This window comes from Vulpes lagopus, chromosome 3, assembly GCF_018345385.1.
Source record: "Vulpes lagopus strain Blue_001 chromosome 3, ASM1834538v1, whole genome shotgun sequence".
NCBI classification, from domain to species: domain Eukaryota; kingdom Metazoa; phylum Chordata; class Mammalia; order Carnivora; family Canidae; genus Vulpes; species Vulpes lagopus.
The window spans coordinates 36599675-36622427 of record NC_054826.1 but is presented as its reverse complement, the minus strand read 5'-3'; the positions used below and the strand labels follow the sequence as shown (position 1 = coordinate 36622427).

At 42.3% G+C, this 22753-nt stretch overlaps 1 protein-coding gene across 5 annotated transcripts in view; it reads left to right on the top strand.

Annotated features, from left to right (window-relative positions):
* EBF1 (EBF transcription factor 1) overlaps positions 1-22753 on the top strand; it is a 381185-nt gene that overhangs the window by 352915 nt on the left and 5517 nt on the right. For all 5 annotated transcript variants that reach the window (XM_041750331.1, XM_041750330.1, XM_041750329.1 and 2 more), the window contains exons 12-15: positions 10174-10239; positions 11232-11409; positions 12080-12259; positions 16039-16233. In XM_041750331.1, the coding sequence (XP_041606265.1) occupies positions 10174-10239; positions 11232-11409; positions 12080-12259; positions 16039-16233 (619 nt within the window). The remainder of the gene's footprint in view (positions 1-10173; positions 10240-11231; positions 11410-12079; positions 12260-16038; positions 16234-22753) is intronic.

Below are 22753 nucleotides of genomic sequence, written 5' to 3'. Positions count from 1 at the left end.
GGCTGTATACAATGCATTCTAATTATGCTTTTATTGTTTTAGTCTTTATGCAAAGACTATCCATGATTCAAAACCTGCAGTTGCATCAGTGAAAATACAAATAAGAAATCTTTGCATAACCACATTGCCTGTTAGCAGAAAGGGGGATGAGTAAGGGTTTCAGAAAAGGGTAAAGAAAAACCTTTCATCTTTATCTCCCACACTGTGACACTGGCCACCCTCTCACCTTGGGCATTCATTTATTTTTGTCATTTGAGGAAACTCTATTAGCATTATATTCAGGAACCCAAATGACTCTACTCAAACAAAAATACAGAAACAAAAGCAAATCATATGGTATATTGAACTTTTAGAAAAAGCACACTTGGGTTTGAACACAAGAAACACTTTGTCTCTGCATTCTCTTGTCAAAAGAGAAGACTGCACTCTGGAATGCAGCCCCTTTTCCTCTTCTCTCCCCTCTATCTGCCAGAAACCTTATAGGCAAATTCCACAGCCTATTTTGATAATGTGCTCGATTTAGAGGCTTGGTGTGCCCTCTACTTATGCTTCTTGTATCAGGGGAGTTTAGCCTCTTTCTGTGCACCCCTGTGATTGAATGTAGAATCGTGTGTGGGGGTTAGGAGGATGCATTTTTGGGGGGAGGAAAATTGTGGCTTCATTTAAAAAAGCCCATGATCCTCACAAGAACTATGATTTTCCCTTCGACTTATTTTTTGGTCAGTTACTCTGCTGATCATTATTGTATCAGGCCCATTTTAGAGATGAGGACATCAAGGCTCAGAGAGGCCAAGTAATCTACTCAATCTTATGCAGCCAGTAAATGCAGGCTGTCTACCTCATCAGACTGCCTCACTGTTAATCTGTTCAGAATCTTTCAGTGTCTTGTAAATAGGACTGTATCTCAAATAGCACTCAAGGCACATACTGCACATGGACTCTAAGAATGCAAATAATTTGCCAAAGATTCTGGAAAACAAGTGAAGGTTATCAATATTAGTGCTTGCTATTGCTCAGTAAAGCACTAACTATATGTCCACTGAACCAGATGCTGGCATTAACCCTGCTTTACAGATGAAGAAACAGAGGCACTCATTTACAATGGTAGCAAGTGCCGGAGCAGGTATTTGAGCCAGCTATATTGAACCCCAGAGCTAGGATCCCTAAGCACTGCCTCCTAGAATTAAGAAAAAGTAATTTTAAGGAAAAAAGGCCAGTTTGCAATCCAATCCTAAAAAATTTCTCAAGCTTGGCCAGGGCTGGATGGGGAAAGGTATGGGGAGATGTAGTGGAGGAAGAGGGAAATGGTAGCATGGACTGAAGTTCGCTTCAAAAAGGCTGAGCCAAGCAAAAGTGGCAGCTGGCAGTGTGAATTAAAAACATGCACATATAAACATGGGAGATAATTCTTTTTCTCTTTGGAGCAGATTCATTGTCATCGGGACATGTAATATCAGCTGAATTCTGGAACCTCTTTCGAGTTCTTTAGCACTGAGCTCTCGGGGAGGGTGACCACGTTTATCCTACTTGACATCACACCCTGTGCACTGGGGCATTGAATGTAATCACTGCTTAGTTCAGGGAGAAGTCACAGGTGGAACAAGGGGCTACTCATGGCTACCTCCCCACCATCCAAAATCCTCCTCTTGGACTGAATTCTTAGAAACAGAGACACTAGGGGGTAGGTCTTCAGCCTTAAGTTACACTTCAATTAAGCATCAGAGTAATAAGAACAGCCCCAGCAGTCTCGAGGCAGTGGATTTTAATTGCAGTTATACTCAGGACCATCTGTAAAGCTTTGGGAATTTACAGATATCGTTCATCTGGAGGTGCGTATCATAACTGATGATGTTCGACAATTTAAGAAGCAAAGCAAACTATATTTTTGCCTCCTTTTGATAATCCTTAAAGTACAACAGAGTTCCAGCATGCACATATCACTTATTCAAGTTTAACTATACATACTTGTCCCAAAATATAAATATACATGTACATTTGTATACACACACACCAAACACCTAGACATAGATGGAGAGGTACACATACACAGGTATGGCAGTAAATTTCTCTGTTTACTCAGTGGTCCTTTTACTTTCAGGCCAGATATTTATTCTGCTTTGCCCTAGGGAAAAGGAAGCCACAATCCAAAGACAAAGAGAAACAGAAGTAGTTAATTTTCGGCTTTTGTATTTCTAAGAGCCTAGGCCTTGGCGACTTAAAAGATTTTCAAGGGTAATTTTGACTGTAGGCAGTTTTTGTTTCATGTGCTGACTTTACAACCTACCCCTGAAAAAGGCACCTCTGTCCATAGCCTTCTCTTTAAGCAGAGACTTTTATCCTGATCAGAAAGTCGATTTCCAAGGCCACTCAGCAGGACCTAACCCAGAGCGTCGGTCTTAAACCAGTACAATGAATTGGAATAAGAAGAGCCGGCCAGAGGTTACCAAGTTCAGCTCTGTACCTCCAAGCAGGTCATATTCACAAGGGTGCAGACACCATTTTTCACTGTATTTGTGGCGGGAAGCACCCCAGGCTCCCATTCACCAATTACCATGACACCATTTAGAAGAGAATGCCAGGAGACCAAAAAGAGGGGGGAAAGCCATTGTCATAACTCTTCTCAGGAATACCTGGTTTCACAATTTATACTTAACTGCTGACACTTGAAAAGTCGAACATTTTGGTAAAATGAATCAAGCTGTAATGTTTCTTTTATGAGATCCCCTTGCAGGAGGGAAGGGAGGTTTGGCACCTTGTGGAGACCAACCTTAGTTATCCATCATAGTAGTCAGCTGTCCTAGCCAGCTTCTCAGAGGTCACACGATCGAACCGACAGCTCTTACAACTGTATTATTGCTTACGGAACAGGAATTGGGGCACCAGATAAAAATTACCTGGTCTAATAGGCAGCGAACAATTTTCACTCAATAAAATTATAAGCCAAATCATTCATTTCATAACACTCTGGCTAATTTATTTGTTGACCTTTTATTATCCATAGCTCTTCAGTGGTATTAACTGCAACTCAGACAAAATCTCTTGTTCATTTCACTTTCATTGATTTTTTTTTCCATTGAGGCAATAACGGCTGCTTGAAAACAGCCTTTTGCTTTCCACTGTAAAAGTCAATCATGTAAGTTAGTATGTCTTACGTTGATACAGCTGCCTTAGCTTACAACCTACTTTAATTTCATGTGATTCAGAAGCCTTCTATACCATGTTTGCAACAAAGGCACAGCTTTCTGGTGTGCTTCTAGCCACGTGGCCTGATGGTACATAATAATATGTTTGAGAAGAAAGAGAGGGCTCTCATCTAATCTGAACATAAAATCAACTTTAAAATTAGAGAAGGCTCAGAAGTCCCCCCACATTTTCTTTAGACTGGATTAGAATACCTCCAATGCCTCTTGTATTAATAGCAGTAGACCCTTTGGATCATTTAATTCCTTTGTTCTGGATATTTCTGCAGATTTTAATTGTGGCTTGACTTTTATTTTTCTTTAAAGGCTATGGACAGTGAGTATGTGCTAAAACATTCAGTAAGCTTCAGCTAAAGCTTCTTATATAATAAAATACTATGAAGTCTTTAGAATGCAAGGTTGTAAAATATAATCGTTACACATTTGGCATTTTATGCCTCCCTAGAAATAACCACTTGCTACCTACACCTCATGTATGCTCCTCCTTTCCATTTCAATTTACTCTAAAGTGGTCCTTAGCCATAATGAGAATGCCCCTTTCAACAGAAACATGTTTAATTACATCCATGCTAAATGTAAGTGACTCCTCTCAGTCATAGGGCTTCTGAGTAAAGAGCGCTTCAAATGTGACACTAAAGGTTCCTAATGATCTGTGGTCAGTTCTCTTTCAAGAATTCATATTACCAGAAAAATGAAGAATTTGAGGAATGTCTCAGAGGACTGGAAACGAAAGAGCACTCAAGTATTATTTTGGTTTGTTTTACTCCTTCCCTCCCAGCCCTCATTATATGACTTTTTAGAATGCAGAGTCTGCCATTGTAGAATTTTCCATTTGGCTGAATAAACATGAAGGACTTCGGGATGTAAAACGACCTTCCACATATATCGCCTCTTGGTACAACTAGTATTTATTGTTTTGTACGTCTAGCTCTGCGGGAAATGGGCTGCAAGGAACTTCCAATTAGGTTTTCAGCTTTCAGGTGTTCCGATCAGCTGTGTCACCCAGACTTTCGGAAGGAAGCAGGGAAAGAGCTAGAACTCAGAGGCTAGTGAGCTGGGTATGCTGTTCAAAATCTGGACACTTTGATAAACTCTGGAGCGAGGAGGCACATGAAATTCATGCTGATTCCATTGATGGGTGCTTATCTCTTCTAAACCAGGAGTGATCGTGCCACTCCACTTCATTTAATGTTGCTGATATTCGGGCCCATTGCCTCTTGAATCCCCTGATAGAGCAAAGCAGATTGGTGATAGATGGATATCAGGCAAATGTGCAGTGACAGAAAGTTATTGTTCTTTCTCAGACACCACCCAAGTCAACTTGAAGTTGCAGTTTAGCCTCTGTTTTCTTCTATATCCTGCAAAACACTTCCTGCCTGAGCGAGCATAAAGCCAAGCAAAGATTGTCCTCCTAAATTGCTGAAGTATCCTTGGGCTTTAATTTTATGAGGGGGGGTTCCCAGAGATTCAAATCTGATTCAGAAATTTAAAATTAATGTTGGGTTGGTAAAGGGGCATTCCTCTGGCTTTATGAGTTGCTCTGAAAGAAGGAAAGTTCAGTTCATATCCTCTGCTCATTTTGGTTTGAATCACTTAAAACACTGAACTAGGTTTATAAATGGACTCCAAATTAGACAGTTAGACAATCTAGAAGGCTAGAGATGACCAGTGAATGTGAGCTTATTGCCTACACATTTGAGGGCAGACACTGAAAGAGAAGATTCACATGGAAGGGGAAAAGTCCCCAGAGATTCTACTGTCATGAACACAAAGGAAAAATGAATTAGCCATATCTGCATATCAGACATTATATGCCTGGCTCCCAAGACTGTACAAATACCTAAGTATTTCTAAGGGTCTAAGAGTACAGTTAATAAAAAGCTGATGTACATCAGGACCAACCTCATGTTGCTAGCAGCCTATAACTTGAGATAATGTCTGTACCCAACATGATTCATTATATTAATCACAAAATTAAAATGTAAGCACAAGCCAGCAGGACTAAAAGAGCAAATTCATAAAAGAAAAAAAGGTGGCATAAAAAACCCCCACAGTGAGCAAGACTTGACCTTGGGGAATTTATATATTGGATTAAAAGGTCTGGAGCCAAATGGAACACCAAATTTAAGTCTTCTGCTTTTATAAACCAGGGCAAATATATGCCTTTGTCATTTCATCATATAAATCAAGCATGTACTTTTAAAAATCAGAAACCATCTTAGAATAAACTTTTCAATGAAAATTTCTCAAGGCCTGTGCTTTTCTGGACATTGTGCTAGGGGCTTAGAGAAGTGATCAAATATTCATGGCCTCATAGGGCCTACAGTCTTTACAGAGAGTGAAGACTTACATAGTTAAAATCAGAGCAAAATGATTCCACAGCCATCTATTGCTGTGCTGTGCTGTGCTGGATGGGACAGTCAGCCCTGTTCTCAGAGGAATGAGAGAGATTAGAAGCTGTGGTGAAGGGGAATTCGTTCTGATAGAACAGTGTCATTCTCAAGAGCCTGGGCTGTGATGTCTAACACTTGAGTTAGGCAGTGGTCAGTTGTGTGGACACAGAGAAAGTTGGCTGACCTCTCTGAGTTCTTAGTTTCCTCATCTGCCAAAACGGTGGTGTGGACAGCACCATAAGAGGCTCTCTGTGAAGACTGATGAGTTAATGTTCCACTTTCCACAAATGACAGTAATTTTTATCATTAAGCAAACCGTAATCACCACCTTTATCACCAGGCTTTGGAAGATGAGAAGGCATTATAAATGGGCACAGATTGAAGCCAGCATTCCAAATAAAGAAAAGGTGAAAGGAATGAAGGCCTGGAGATGGGAAAGAGCCAACATTTTGCTTCTAGGCTAGAGAGGACTAGCTAGACAAGAATAGAGAGCCATTCTTCAGATGTGTAGGGAGAGGAGATTGGATAGAGAGGGTAGGACCAGATGATAGGGAGAATCTTCTGTAATGCCCTTTGAACCCTGTACCTTAATTCTAAGTAGATAATATGCCTTGAAAAGTGCTGGAGAGTAATACCAGTTTGTTGACTGCTGGGGCAACAAGAAGCTCAAACATAATTTGTTAATTGATGGGGTTGCAACATAGGAAGTACAGATGAATCTTCCTTCCTTATTTCTAGTCCATTCAACATCTTTATTACAAAGGCTCTGAAACATAAGTAAAAACCTATAACAATTAGCCTTGAACTGTTTCTCTTGGAGTTGGGTTTCCCCAGTGTTCCTGTAGAATCTATATAGCTTATCCCCTTTTTTCTTTGCAGAACCTCACTCACATTATTATCAGCCAATGGTCATAACAGGATAAGGGAAACAAGGTTTTAACTATGAGAGAAAATAGATTGGTGAAAGTTGTTGTTTTTAAGGAGTAAAAATTTTTTTTGCTTCTTTAAGAGAGGAGATGCAGGGGCATGAAAATAAAAATACTGACTCAGGATGTAGATTGGAAAACAAGCATTAGCCCTATAAGGAGACTCTGGGGCTTTTCAATATTTAGGATACTAGTATTTGTCTTCTTTATTCCCTACTGGGATATTTTTTTAATCTAAGGATAGGATTAATTATCTTAGAAGAATCTAATCTTTACCTTCATCTTTTAAACTGCAAACAGGGAGATGTTTTAAACATTATGAAAAGAAGAGAAAATCTCTCCTGACAAATAAATGCCTTGAAAAATTAGATATTAGTACTAGTCAAGTGCTCTTTCTTTTCAGAAATATTAAAATTGTATATTAGCATGGAAGAATCCTTATACTATACTCCCTCCTAATGCCACAAAAAATAAGACTTTAGGAACAATTTCAGAGACAAAAGATTATATTAAACATCCAGTTCTTCCCCTTATGGAAAATTTCTTTCTTTTTTTTTTTTTTAACATCCCAGGCTCAATCATTTCCTAATGTGAAATTACAGATTTTTCAAATTATCATATAAAACTGCGAAAAAATTACACTTGTGACCACAGAAGAGATAGCATACACTATCAATTTGATTTTAAAAGGCATACATCTTTTATACTACCTGTCATTTTTATAATGCCTTTTACAAATTTAATCAATACATTTTAACATTCTATATACTTTAAGTGCAATATACAATAAATATTCAAGTTTCATCTTAAACATGCTTTAGCCTTTAAATTGTTAAAACTGCAGTGCCCTTTCAATCTACTTACATAATGTCATAAAATATACATTTCAAGGTAAATGAAGTCAGCTACTTCAATTTAGTCCCTCAAACTGGTAGTAAATGAGAGGTTAACACTATGGTGCCAAACCCATTATTGAGTAAATTTAGCACCTTGGACAGCTCTGTAAAATCTTTATTGCTTTCCTGACCTGCTCGTCATGTTCTGTCTGTGTGTTCAGTGGCTCTCAGCTCTGATTGAAAGGCAATATATTAGATCCCCAACACAAACACGCTTGGGGGCTAGTTCACTGGGAGCGTAATGACATGGAGGTGAGAGCAATTTTCTGGTCACCAAAATCCAAGCACCTTCCAGGTCCGTTGCACTAACTCATAGAGGACCCAGAAATTTCCTTTTCCCTTCCCATTTGCAGAAATAACTAATAGAAGCTGAATCACACTGGCAAAGCTGAATCAAATGTGGGCTGTCCCTTAAACCCCAAAGTCGATACTGCAGTAAAGGACATTTTTAAGTGGGCAAGATATCATTTAAGGAACTCACTCTCAGGACAAGAAATCCAGGTTCACTCACCACAAGACTGCTGGTCTGAAGTGATGCTGGGCTACAGACCCACCTATGGCGATGTGCCTAGTGGGAAAGCATGACCCAGCTCCTTGTATGGAAGAAGGATGTAACTTTATGAAGCAAGATTCACATGTTTCATTTTCAAAAGATTAATGGTGGTTAGAGTTCTGAGTATTGAACAAGCAGAAAAAGAAACAATTGGATTGTGTCATTGGAAAACTTTATCGTCAAAAATATATGAGAATAAAATGTATAACATATAGGTAGTTGGATTTTTTTCAGATTTATGAAAACTTCAAAGATCTTGGAGCTTATTTTGAACTTCCCTCCTCCCTGGTTCTGTGAAATTAATTAAAATAAGCACTGCTCAGAGTCCTCAAAGATGGTGTTCCAAGACTGAAATTCACAAGTGCAGCTTCCAACTGCACCTCATCTTGCCTTTGACAAACAGGAGGCTTGTTTTCTTCCTAAAATGAAAAGAAAGAAAAATACCTTCTCTGCCAGACCCAAACACTGGCATAAATATTTATTTGGAGATACAAATGAATGTAGACCCAGAGAAGTCAAATCTTAGTAAATAAACTAACTTGATCCTATTTTGTTTTAATCTTCCCTAAGAGCCAGATAAAGCCATGAGGTTTTAGTGAAAGCAGCACAGGCCGAATTTGATATGGGGATAGGGTTTAGTGTGGCCATACCATAGTAAATTATTAACTGCTGTGGTCAGACAATACTGCAAACAAAAAGTGGTAAATTATCTTGTAGCTTGCATTTAAAAAAATAAAGAAATTATTTCAGATGTATTGATTCAAACTCCATTGATTATATAATGCTTTTCACTCCTTATATGAAAAATAACTGAACTGTTTTATAAATGGGGTTTAGCAACTTAAGGCAAGCATAAATGTTTATTGAGAACTGAAAACCCCTCTCTCTCATTTTTGAATTTAGGACATTATATATGTCATAAGTAGTTATTGCAGTATGACAACTATTTTATCTTATATTATAGAAAATTTAAAATTGAAAAATGCTAATATGTATCTAAAAGCTTGTCATTTCAAGAGTTGTTCAAGGATTTTTGAAGAGGCTATGGTGACAGCAAAATGAATGTAATTACATCCCTATTTTCTGATCAGCGTCTACAGTATACGAAAATCGAATAGCACTGCTTCTCCATGCAGAAATCTATTGTGTAAAATATTTAAAGTTAAACTTCTTTTTGAAACTTTACCCACAGCAAAAAAAAAAAAATTATAAAAGTATCTTTTTACAAATCACCTCTGATAATCATGCCATACCTTTATGTTTGATTCTCTGATAAGCCTCCATTTTACAAGCTTAACTTTCCTCTTCCTCTTCCAGTTAGGGCAGACAATTAGGGCAGAATGAAGAGAGAACAACTTCTTTCAGTTGAAGGAAAAAATTACCATCACACACACTTTTGTAGAGTGCACTATTTATTAGAAATAAGCATGCAAGCTAAAAATGGAAGCCTACCTAAATGAAAAGAGGGAGACATTTTTTTTTCTTCAACTGGAATGAAAAGCAGGGCATATATCTAGGATGAGAATGAATGAACAAATGTGAAAAATGACAAACAATACTGAAATAGCAAAGAATTGCTATAAAAGAAACAGACTCTGCCAGTCATGAAAATTGGTGCTTCCGGGGGCAGGAGAATCCTTTTGTAAGAGCCTCTGACAAACAGCACATTGCCTCAGAAATGTGGATTTACTCCATCACTCCCTTATATCATGGCTCTGCCACACAAGGGAGATAAACAAAAGAAGTTTAATGCTACATGCTTCTAGTAGCCAAAGATTGATTGGAAATCCCTCGAAAATGACCTGTCTGATAAGGTCATGGTTCCTGGAATAAGCAATTAAGTACTAAATAAACACATCTTAAGGATTCATAACATGCACTGAATGACATCGATTGTAGTAATCTAGTAAATGACCTCGCAATTGTATTCAGCAATAAACATATGAGTGCTTTATCGTGCCTATGGCAGACTATTGAGTGATGTATTTTATCTTGCAGTGCCAATGATGCTCACCTTTTGACTCAATTAAGTGTGTATGTGAACAGGGATAAATTGGCGATTTAACACCATTCTGGGGTTCCCCAAGCTACTGCCTCTAAAGCAGTGCGTTAGCAAAGCATGGCCAGGGGGAACTGGAACGTGATCTTGTGAAAAGATAACAACTGGCCTTCACTCGAGGATTGTGTCTGCTTTTCTCTTGACAGGAAGTAATCCTCAAAAGGGCTGCAGACCTGGTGGAGGCGCTGTATGGGATGCCACACAACAACCAGGTGAGCATTACTGGCTCTCGAACCGGTGTGGGCTTCCACATTCCATTGACGATCTCGGATTCCTTATTGTGCTGAAAAAGGATGAAAAATATGAAAGCCACTTGCATGAGTTCAGTGTCATCCGGCCATGTCAGGCTATTCAGTTCTTCTCTCTTATTTTGTAAATCTTTTATTATCTTTGGTATGAAATCATTTTCCTTACGAGAAAAGGTACTCTATTTAAAATGAATCTTCTGTGGGAATGGACTTCCTAATTGAGGAAGAGAGTTACTGATGTTTTACTTCATTCCTCTCAGGTTTTTAAGCAAATTTAGGACGAAAAGGGGGGTTGGATTTCTTCTCCTAAAACGCATAATAAGGCCTGAATAGAATTGTCTGCTCCTATTCACAGAGCAACTCCATGTATATGATTCAGATTGCTCTGGAAACTATGAGTCTCAGCGACCATTCACTCCTTTTTTTGTGTCACTTGAATCAGTGTCCAAGGGACACAATTCCACTAATAATCGGGGACGCAGGTAGTCATCTACAACCTGCTTTTAACTTTAGCAGGGGAGATGAGCTGCAGCCTCTGTGTGTGTGTGTGTGTGTGTGTGTGTGTGTGTGTGTGTGTGTAGAACACCAGTGCTCCTGTGTGTTACTGGCAGCAAAGGGAGACCCCAGGCTGCTGTCATATGCAGTGAGGGATGGCTAAGACAATGACCCTTCAAAGCCAGACGAACAAGGTTATGAGGCCCAGCTCTGTACTTAATTAGGTGACTGTCTTTAAGTGAACTCTCGTGTCTCTCTGAGCCTCAGTTCCCCCATTTGCGATATGTGCCCAATGGTGATAAGACTTGTCCCAGGTTTGCTGAGAGGTTGCAGAAGTTAACGCAGTTAAACCACTGAAAGCCCTGAGCACCGTGCCTGGCAGATAATAAACACTGGAAAAGATGGTTTTCCTGGGCGTATGGCTAGGGGTGGCTAAAAGGGGTATTCCTTTTACTTTGCAGGAAATTATTCTGAAGAGAGCAGCTGACATCGCAGAGGCCCTGTACAGTGTCCCTCGCAACCACAGCCAGCTCCCGGCCCTCACTAACACCTCGGTCCACGCAGGGATGATGGGCGTGAATTCCTTCAGTGGACAACTGGCTGTCAATGTCTCCGAAGCATCACAGGCCACCAATCAGGGTCAGGAGCCTGTTTCCTCCCTCCCCATTTCCCTGCCTCTTCCCAACCTCAGGCTTCTCCACACAGCCCCGTACCGCCCACCCCCCCATCACCATATATTTGGCACAAAACAGTTTTTATTGAAAAACAGGGTTTTTTTTTTCTTTCCAAATGGGGAGATTTCCTAGTTTGCGTGTATCAAATATTGCTGTGGAATTTGGTTTAAAGCTTTCACGCCCTGCCGTGTGGTCTCAGAGGCTAGAAGGGATGCATGCACTTAGCCATCTCTCCATTTGACTTTTCCCCATAAAGCACGAATGACAGATCGCAAAGAGGGTTGGAATTAAAGTTCTGAGGGGCCAAAGCACATCATCCTCGCCCAGGGAATAGGAACCTGTTAACTCCAGGGTACATCTCTTAGATTGGGATTTATTTCTGCTCCAAAATGATAATTTATAGGTCCTGCATTGCCACTTCTCACGGCCCTGCTAAGTATTTATGATCTCCTAAGAAATGTGTGTTTTGCTCGCTTCCCATTTTAATCACAGAGCTAGCGCCACCAACCCACGCACATGAATCACCCAACCCCTTCCCTCTGGGCTGCCACGGCGGGACAAGAAACGGAGACCTTGCTCTCCCTCAACCTTCCTGGATTGCCGCCCTCATCCCTGGTTTTGCCCCCATCGCTCAGGTTTCACCCGCAACTCCAGCAGCGTGTCACCGCACGGGTACGTGCCGAGCACCACCCCGCAGCAGACCAACTATAACTCCGTGAGCACGAGCATGAACGGATACGGCACAGCTGCCATGTCCAATTTGGGCGGCTCCCCAACTTTCCTCAATGGCTCAGCTGCCAACTCGCCCTATGCCAGTAAGTAGAGATGTGGGTCCTGCCTTTCTGCATGCTTTTGCCCCAAGAGCTGGCCCTGTGGCCGGCGTGTGGCCCCGCTGTGCAGGTCTCCTCAGCCTCAGGGCCCCCACCAGGGGATGCGACTGAAGGTGACATTTGTCTTCTGCAGAAATCTGTGCCCTCCCTTGCTCACCTTCCCCATCCTAAAGTCTCCCTGGTCTTCAGAACTTTGCTAAAAGCCTAAAGAGCAGTAGGATGTCATCGCTGGAACCCAAGCTTCGAGTCGAGCAGGCTTTGACTCCTGCTCCCTACCAGTTCCTAACTGGAACTTGGCCTGGTGCAAGTTCTCTCCCTCCAAGCCTCAGTTTGCTCATCTGTAAAATGGGGAGGAGAACTAACACCCACCCCAACCAGTTGTTGTGAGACTTTGATAAAATAATGTATGGAATGAGCTTGCCTTAATGTCTGGCCCACAAGACGCACAGTCAGTAAATCTCAATCACCGTGATGACAGTGATCCTAAGTGGTGCTGCTCGTGTAGCATTGGCAAAACAGGCTAAAACTTCACATGTCTCCCTTTAGGAATAGGATTCCTTTTTTCTTTTCTTTTCTTTTTTTTTTTTTAAACGCTTGAAGTTCTTTCCCCTTTGTACTTGATATGTACTAAAAACCAAACAACAGCAACATCAAAAAACAACAAAAAAAAAATTTTTATTTTTTCCAAAAATCTGGCAAGATGAAAAAAAACACATACATAAGAAAAAAATATTCTTTTTGGTGCATTGTCCTTGCGTTAAAGAAGTTTAGTTTAAGGAACTTTTTGGTACAACATTCAGGTTGCACCTAAAGAACCTCAGCGAACTGGCATCTTTACATATAAATGTCCTGGGCTACGTCTCTACAATCTCTCCATCTCCCTCTGGGGATTTTTACACAGATAACCAAGTTTATCTTGGACAGTGTGGGTAACTCTTCTGTTTTGTAAAATGAGGCCAAACTCTTAGACATTTGTGGAATGATAGAAGATGTGTTGTTAAATGAAAGAACACTCACATTTTTTTTTTTTAAAGAGTCGTGGCTAAGAAACCCTAAAAACTATGCTGTCTCTAATGGTGGAAATATGGAATGTTCTAGTCTTTGAAAGAGGAAAGATCATTATTGGCCTTTGAGAAAGGTTATTTCTGAAAGTAATACTTAAGGCCTTTTACTTTCTTGGTGAATTTTTATGCTCAGTGTGTGCTAACTTTCATATTTCCACTTTATCTGTTTGGAATAGCAGCTTTTTGTACCTTTAGAATTCCCCCAAATAATCTGCATACATTAGGTCTGCCTGTTCCAGTCAATGAGACCAGTTTCAGGAATTTGATTCATTGAAAGATTGTTTCTCATAGATCTATCATTTCAGTGTTCTCCCATCTACTCAATCAGAAAATGTTTCAATCATGACCTGAAAATTAAAAGGTGGCATTCTTAATTAAATCAATAAACTAATTGCTATATGGTAGCAATTTAATTTAGGGGCTTGGATTGCTGTCTTCCCAAGCCCTTGCAGACACCCACCAACTTCAGCCTGAGATTGCATCTGTCAGACTGTGAAACTTCCAACATTTAATTTCCATTAATTGATTTCCTCAGTGCTCACAAATATAGTATTAAATTCTCAAATAGGCTCTCAGATGGGACTGTTTTATCTGCATAAATGCAAATAAAACAATAAACACAAAGCCCAGCTGATTTGAATTTTTGCCTCCATAATATTTAATTATTCATAAACCACTCATGTTGAAAAATTCCGAACAGAATAAAAAATAAAATAAGACATTGCACTGGTGAACACACTTTGTGGTGTGGTGGCTGATAACTAATAATGTTATAACAAATGGAGCTGCTTGACTATATTTCAGCCTTTCCTCTGTGAACCACCCCCCTCAAACTCCCCACCTCTAAATACACATAATGATCGCATTTGCCAACGAGATTAATTGCCTTCCTCAGTGAACCAGCAGGATTTCAAGTCTACGAATATTTAAAAATCAAACCTCCAGTGCAGGAGTTTTGCAATTTAAATGGGTGTTATTATTGAGCGTATTTTCACATTTACAAATCCTAAGAGATGTATAAAAATGCTGGCCTCATTAAAAGAAAAAGTACAGTTTAGAACATGTTGGTGAAAACTCCAAGGATGGCGGCCCAGTGTTCTGCTCTGTCAAGCGTTTGGTGCCTTTGGATTGTGTAATGCTGAGGGCTGATTCCAAGGGGTCATTTCCCTCTGATGGCAGTTGCTGCCCAGATGGATTTGATTCCCACTTCCCTCTTTCTGCAGCCAGTAGGCCAAGGAAAGGCTAGCCCCCTACATAGCAATTTAGACTCTGGTGGGCTCATGGGAAGGGGGTCCTTTCCCCCGGTGATTGTTTCCTTTGTAGGGTAGTGTAGTGGAAAGGACAGTGGATTTGAGTCTGGTTCCTGGCTTCATCACATTCTGCCTCTGGCCCTTGGGCATGTCACTAAACTATTTTCTGAGTCTCAGCTTGTTCAGCTTGCTCAGGTGTAAAAAGGATATAATAGGCCTCAACTTAGGGTTGCTTTGACAGTGACATAAGATGAAAAAGGCATGAAGATTCTTGTGAATGATAAAGCCATATGAAATGTTTATTACATAATGGGAAAAATAATACAGTAGAAGGAAGTACTTAGGATTTGAATTAAATGCCTGAAAGTCACTGGGCAGGATTCACATTTTTCCCAGAGATGGAGGAAATAGAAGGTGAGTGTATGAAAATACTGCTCGCAAGAGGAGAGGACTCACTGTGCACAAAGTCTCTGTCTCCTGAAGTAACCATGACATTATTAGCAACTAACGAAATATGAATGGCCAGGCTGAAAGGACCGTGGTTGGTAGAGAATGTGCCTCCACCAAACTCATATCTCCAAGCAACTAGGTTTTCCTCCCTCCATGAATTGCCAAAATTCTCCCATCATTGGTAATCCACATCCCCACTACTACTAGACTGTGAGTATTCACTAAAAAGCTCCTATCCTACTGCTTATTAATTCACAAGTATTCGTGTACAGCTCTACAGGGGATAGAAAGAATTTGGAACTTTGACTCGTCGTTCTGCATTATCCACAAATATTGCCTGTGGCAGTCTATTTACCCACCTGGCCTCCTACCTACCTATATCTGTGTGTGTGAGACATTCAGGTACAGTTGTATCCTTAAGAAACTCGTAGCTTCATGGGGAGAACAGGAACACATACACACCACCATCTGCCAGTGCTTTAATTTGGAATCCTGGCATTGACTTCAACCTACCCTTCTTCCTCACACCTCTCATTCCATCTGTGACCACACTGTCTCAGGCTGGCCTCCTCCTGCCTCTGATATTCCCAGCCCCTTTAGGTCCCACTCAGAATGCTTCCCTTGACACCTCCCCCACGAAGCCTTCTTTGGTTCTTTTCTCTGCCTCTGCAGAGTTTGCCGTGCTCACCTTTGTTGTTGTTTCATGCTACTCTATCCCTTTGAGGGCACTTTTGTTATGTGGCCTGGGATGCCCCAGTGCTTAGCACACTGCCTGGCACATAGTAGGCCCACAATAATCACATAAAAGATCACCACCAACAAGAGGTGGCATGTGCCAAGTACCAAGTGATGAAAGCAGATAAGATCCCAAGAGTTCAGAGAAGGATCATGCTGGAAGGGTGGCCTGAGTCGGGTGGCTGGGTGAAGGACAGGGCTGAGCCACCTCATCTCAGGATGCCAGGAGAGGTGCTGATTTCTCCTCTCCTGTTGCCCCATTCAGTCGTGCCATCCAGTCCCACCATGGCCTCCTCCACAAGCCTCCCCTCCAACTGCAGCAGCTCCTCGGGCATCTTCTCCTTCTCACCAGCCAACATGGTCTCAGCCGTGAAACAGAAGAGTGCTTTTGCGCCAGTTGTCAGACCCCAGACCTCCCCGCCTCCCACCTGCACCAGCACCAATGGGAACAGCCTGCAAGGTAAGCCCCACCCAGGCCCCCCAGGATGCCCGGACTTCACCTTCCCAGGGCCTGAGGCAGATGCATCACTGGTGCGAGGGATCCACCTCGGGCTGGCCTGCTTCTCTCTGCCCTCCTTCTGTTTGTTCCTTTGTGTTCACTCTCCTTGGCCCTGGCCCCGCACATCCCTTCTCAGCTGGAGTTGCCTGAGCTGTCCTCTTTCCAATGCTAACAATTCTGCTCAGGCCTGGGATTTGCTTGAGAATACTATTTCCACTTACTAATATCATCATTTCTCTTTTCTCCTCTTTCATTCCCTGTGGTCGCCATAATCAGACCAGTCTTTTGTGGACTCTAGCAAGTTCTCCACTGCAGGGTCTCTCCCGGGACTGGCCTTCTCCTGAAGTAGGTCACTCAACCTTCCCTTCCTGTTGCCTGTGTTGGAGTGAACGTGTGTGGGGTTGATGATGTGGAGTGGGTGAGCCATGGCCTGACTGGGAAGCCCTGAGGTTAACACTGGAGACCAAAGTCCCAAGACTGACTTCTGGGAACCAGAAACCCCAAGTTGAGACTAGAGCATTCTGGTTCATATTAAAATTGTTCCATTTTTGTCTCCATCCTGGAATATGGAAAATAAGAGTCACCAAGAATTGAGGTGACCTCTCTATTCATTGAGGAAAAATAACCCCACCCTATTAAAATGGGCCCACTGTGTCTTACATTCTTCTCATGTGCTGGCACTGTTGACCTGCACAAGCTCATTCATCCCCCATAGCAGTACTGTGTGTTGGGCATTTGAAGCCCTACTTTCCAGATGAGAACACCCAGGTCAGGGAGGTTATGATAGGGCTTGACTTCCCACAGTAGTGTGTGGCCAAACCTAGCTTCAGACTCCTGAGCTCAAAAATTCATCTCCTCTTTCCGTCTCCCAAGCACTAACTCAGAGGGGGTAAAAGGGATGCATCCAGGATTCCTAAGCCAGCTGGCAGGGAAATAAGATCAATAAAATAATCAGCTACCATTTATTTAGCACTGAACCATGTGTCAGGCACTGTGCTCAGCACTGAGCATGCTTTATCTTATTTAATCCTCATAGCTTCCTAGTGAAATATGAGGATATTATGATCTCCATTGTACAGATGATGAAACTGAAGCTTAAGGAGAGGAAATACCTGCCTGTAGGCATAGACCCATAAATGGTGGAGATGAATGTCAACCCCAGCAGGGTCTGCGCCCCTCACCCCTCAGCCTGCATGGTTCCCCACAGTGCCTTCCCTCAACGGTCGTCATGCCATCTTCTCTGGTAGAGAAGGGGGGCGGGAGAGTGGCAGATCCATCTGGGATTTCTCGGCCCTACCTCTTATATGTATATTATGTATTCTATGTACATGTATGTATATTATGTTATTTATGCAGAGTACACATGTACTCTGCACCAGACACCTTACGTTGATATAACCTTATATTGATTCTTCCAACGACCCTGTGAAACCAGTGCTCTTCCCTCTCTATAGATGGGAAAATTCAGGCCCAGTTTGCTTAAGGTCACACAGCTGCTACTGACAGAGCCAAAAGTGAACCCAAACTGTGTGATTCCAGGACCTGAGCTCCTGATTGCTCTGACTTTCTGACTTCAGACAGGCTCTGCTAAACATTCTGCAGAAACCTGCTGGCAAATCTACCTAGCACAGCCAGTCATGCCTAGTATGACCTGCCTATGTCCCTCCCTTGAAGAGTGTTGGCAAAGCCATCTGAGAAGGCAGAGGAGAATAATCTGAGTTGCATTGCAAGCAATATTACTCACAACGGGTCCCGCCCGCCTCCATGAAGGGAGCCACCCAGTCATACAAATCTGACTCTTTTTCAGCTGCTGGTGCTTTGTCACCCTCAGTACACCTCTGACTGGCAAACTGAGGATAACTTACAATGAGTTTAAATAAAGATAACACACAGGGAAGCAGAAATCTGCCGTACTTGAGCTGCCTATCACAACCCTCATTAAAACATAGATTTGCCATCAAAATAAGGTAAAATAGGGTTTGTAATCAAGAGTGGGGAGGCGGTGCTTGAGAAGAAAAGGCCCGCAGTGACTTCAGCAGGCAGTCCTTTTGCAAGGCCCAATGTCTTTGCCTGCATTTGGACCCCTGGGGGGAGGGGGAGCAGGAAGGGCTGAAAATAGGGACTTAGCCCAGGCTGTAGAATGTCCTAGATTTAGGGAATATCTAGTGGTGGTGGTGGTGGTGGTGGTGGTGGTGGTGGTGTGGTGGTGTGTGTGTGTGTGTCTGTGTGTTTACGCGCACGCATGCATGTGCACACACATGCCAGCAGGTGCTCTTAAGTAATAACAAAATGGCTTCAAAAGGGACTCATACAAAATTTGTTCATTTGTCACCTGGGGCATTTCTCTCTCTCTTTTTTTTTAATGAACTAGATTTTATTTATTTTTTATTTATTTATTTATTTATTTATTTATTTATTTATTTATTTATTCATGATAGACACAGAGAGAGAGAGGCAGAGACACAGGCAGAGGGAGAAGCAGGCTCCATGCAGGGAGCCCGATGTGGGACTTGATCCCAGGACTCCAGGATCGCGCCCTGGGCCAAAGGCAGGCACTAAACCGCTGAGCTACCCAGGGATCCCCCTCACCTGGGGCATTTCTAACCCAAGTCTGCACAGGTTCTGAAAGAACAGAGACTGTTCCCCTCTGTTCTGACCAGAAACCGAATCGCCACCTCTCCATCACATTTCTCACGTGCAGCTGCACAGTGGGAAGGGTTCAAGGTGAAAAATTTAGGAACACACTTTGTGCTCAATCTGCTATTGTGGATGACGTTGCCCTTTCCTTCTGATGGAGCATGTGTCCAGGAGATTCTTTCTGCTGCTTTTTTTTTCCCTCCAATATGTTCATGTACCAAACATCTCTACCTTTGAGAGGTGGCCGGGCGGGGGAGAGAGGTATGAGTAGAGAAATTAAAGTTGAAATAACTGACACCATTTTCCTGTAAACTGTCTCGTCCATCTTCCTGCCCACTGCATGCCCAGCCACCACCCTCAGCAGGCAGGGCCCACATACCTGGAATTGCACCTTGGCCCTCTATCCACATCCCTGCAGCCTATGTTGCATTCCATCATTGCTTCCAGGGAGCTCCTGCCTGGCCTTGGATTCTCCCCTGAAGAAAGGGACATTGGAACTCCTAGACCTGTAACTAAAGAATGACCTCATCATTCAGGACATAGGTGGCCTATAGGAGGCGGGGGGAGGGGGGGGCGGAGGGGGGCGGAGGGGCTCTTCTTCCTTCTTCCTTCCGTCTTTCATTGTCACAGTAATTCCATTTGGATCCACCTAGTTCATAACTGTGGTCATTAAGACAGGGCAAGTGACAAAGGAAGACATTGGTTAAGCAAATGGACTGTATGAACAAGCTCAGAGGTGACACGTTTAGGCTGTTTTGAGTTTTTTTTTTAAGATTTTATTTATTTATTCATGAGAGGCACAGAGAGAGAGAGAGAGAGAGGAGAGAGAGAGAGAGAGAGGAGGCAGAGACACAGGCAGAGGGAGAAGCAGGCTCCATGCAGGGAGCCTGATGTGGGCCTTGATCCTGGCACTCCAGTATCATGCCTTGGGGTGAAGGCAGGTGCTAAACCGCTGAGCCACACAGGGATCCCAAAGGTTTTAAAGACCTGTGTACCTCCAACTGCCACTCTACTAATTTTACATTATTCTGGGTTTTTTTTTAGCCAACTCCTTAAAGGCCTTTTTCCCAGAAGCCCTGTCTTGGCCTCCTCTAGTCACTTCATAGATGTTTATTCCCCAATGAACATGCATTGCAATCTCACATGATGGTGATGATGATGGTCACAGCTACTAACACAGGAGGGCTTGTTCCCAGCTTGACTTCTGCATTATCTCATTCCCAACCTGTAGGCTATTTGTTGTCACCATTGTATAGATGGAGAAATCAAGCCTTAGAGCCAAGATGGCTCATTCAGAGTTCCACAGCTAGCAAATTGAGAGATCCTGGGTTAAAACCCAAGTGTACTGATTACTATGTTAAGCCCCAGTGCTATATGGCCATACTGTCATCAAGCCACTAGGGTAGGCCATGTGAACTACAAAATCCTGGCCTTAAAATATTTCCCTGTATTAAAGGAAACGCAACAGTGGGAGAGGCTGGGTGCCCACCTGTGGAAGTTCAGAGGAGGAAAGATTAGGGAGAAGTTAGAATAGCTTCGTGGTGAATGCTGCCAATGAACTGGACCTTGGATGAAGGGCAAGAAGGATTCAGGCAGAGGGAGATGGAGAGGGGCTTTCGAAGAAGAGGATTAAAGATACCTGGAGCCAAGGAGTAATGTGCCGTAACCAGCAAGTCACTTGGCATCCTGGGATACCGAAGTGGGGATAAGGTTGAACAAGGGAGTCCTTACTTGGAAGCCATAAATTCCATTCTGTACATATATTTTATAATTCACAAGTTCTACTGCGGTTCTGAGTGGCTTTTCTCTCCCAGGTAGAAAAAACCTTGGACAAATTACTGTATGTCTGAGAAATTTTGGAGGGATAAAGCAACTCTTATCTCAGCACTTTTGGAGTCTCACTAGATATGCTTTTTTTAAAAAAAAAAAATTTAATTTTGTGGTCAAGCAAATCTAGAAAGTGGCACTTACTGAATCCCAGTCTTGGAGAGCCACAATGCACCTAAGTTTATTAAAAGCTCTGAGACATCCTACAGTTAAGCAAAAAAAAAAAAAAAAAAAAAGGACTGTTCCATTTAGTTCTCTAAATTTATTTGCCCAAAGAACTCTTTTGTGAATGTTAAGACCAATTAACAGCCCATGAAAAACTTTGGAAAATGTGGCCGTATTTTGGATTTAAAGAGATAATGCAGAGACATCTTCTTCCATTCCTATCTAGGTAAAGTCATTGATAAATACTGATCCTGATTCCCCAGGTGTGTTCTATTTTCATAGGTCAAAGACTTGAGTGACCCACTATGCTCAGCCACTGTCCTGGAGACGTCCTCTCTCTTCTCCGAAAGCTTATACCCCCTACAGCATGGATTCTATGCAATTTCAGGCCTCAGAGGACTTCATTAATCAAGAGAGAGGCAGCCCCAAGGAGGCTGTCAGTATGCCATTGGACCTCCCCACAGTGTAGTGATTTTAAACCCTAACCATGTCCTGGACAGTCCCTGCAACGAAAAGTTAAAAACAAAAGACCAGCGTGATTTCACAGAAATTGTACTCACACACTGATTTTTTTTCTCACCTCACCTTGTTGAAGCTCGGGCTGGCTGGCCCCACCTGACTCTAGATGTCACGCAGTCCAGGGGTGATCTTGTGGAATTGTCTTTTGCTCTGTGCACATGCTCAGTTTGTGCAAGATCTTCCCCCCATTCTGTCCCTGATTAGCTCATAATTCTTACACACATATGGTGGTTCGAGGAAGACCATATTCCACCCTCTCACTCCAAACTCTCCCAGCTCGGCCAAACTTTTCATTTTGTCTTTATTCTTATCAAAATGTGAAAAACATAATGCAAAATGCATGGCCTTTCAAGCCGATAGTTTCTGACCTTCTGTCAGAGATCGTGATCACCCAGCTGCTGGGGAAGATGGCAGAGCCACCCTCGGTCTTACGATGTCTTGTGATGTTTGGCATATCTTGCTCTCTGAGAGTGTTGTGTCCTCATGGAAATCTTCATGGCCCCTACTTGGGCAAATCAGTGTGCTAGCGGCATTTCTGGAACATTCCAAGCCTCAAACACCATCTCTCTCACCCACATAAGTAATCTTGAGGATTGCAGCACAGATACAAGAAAAACAGCTCCTAAAAACCCAGGAGCTTTCCCGCAGTCATGCAGTGGAGATTACATTATAAAAAGGCCTCTTTAGAGGTGTAGTAACTCACAGGCTGAAAACTGAGGTCTTTTCCTAAAATTCATTTATCAGGAAGTATTCTGTGACTGGAGTTTAGGAAGTCACAGATGAGACTTAAGGAACTGTGACCCCGGTGTTTTATGCAGAGTTCTGGGTGTAGGTACGAATGGGCCTTCTTCTGGAGAGAGATTCCATGGTTTCCATTAGACTCTAAGAGAAGTCTGAGGACCAACAAAGGGAAGGTAGGAAAGTATGGGTAGATCAAAGCCACCCCCTAGGTACCCTCAGATGTGTCTGTTTGCATGTTTTTAATTTCAATTATTTGCTAAGATGTATAAACCGGGCTCTGTTGTATTTTTAAAAATGCACATCTCCATCATCTCTTGAAAGAATTCAGATCTGGTGGTTGTGAGCAGGCATTTCTGCGCAGCAGCTTTTTTCTTTTTTTTTTCTTTTCTAAAGAAAGCATGCCCTTGGCAGAGTCACCTCAATCCCTATCAGGGCACTATGCTCACTTATGTTCTCCGTCTGGGCTCTCAGGGCATTAGAGTTTGCAACTCCTATATTCCAGATTGAGAAGCACTGTTAGCTATGAACTAGCACATCACTTAATTTTGCTTTACAATTTTTTTTTTTTTGCTTTACAATTTTTAATGGGGAC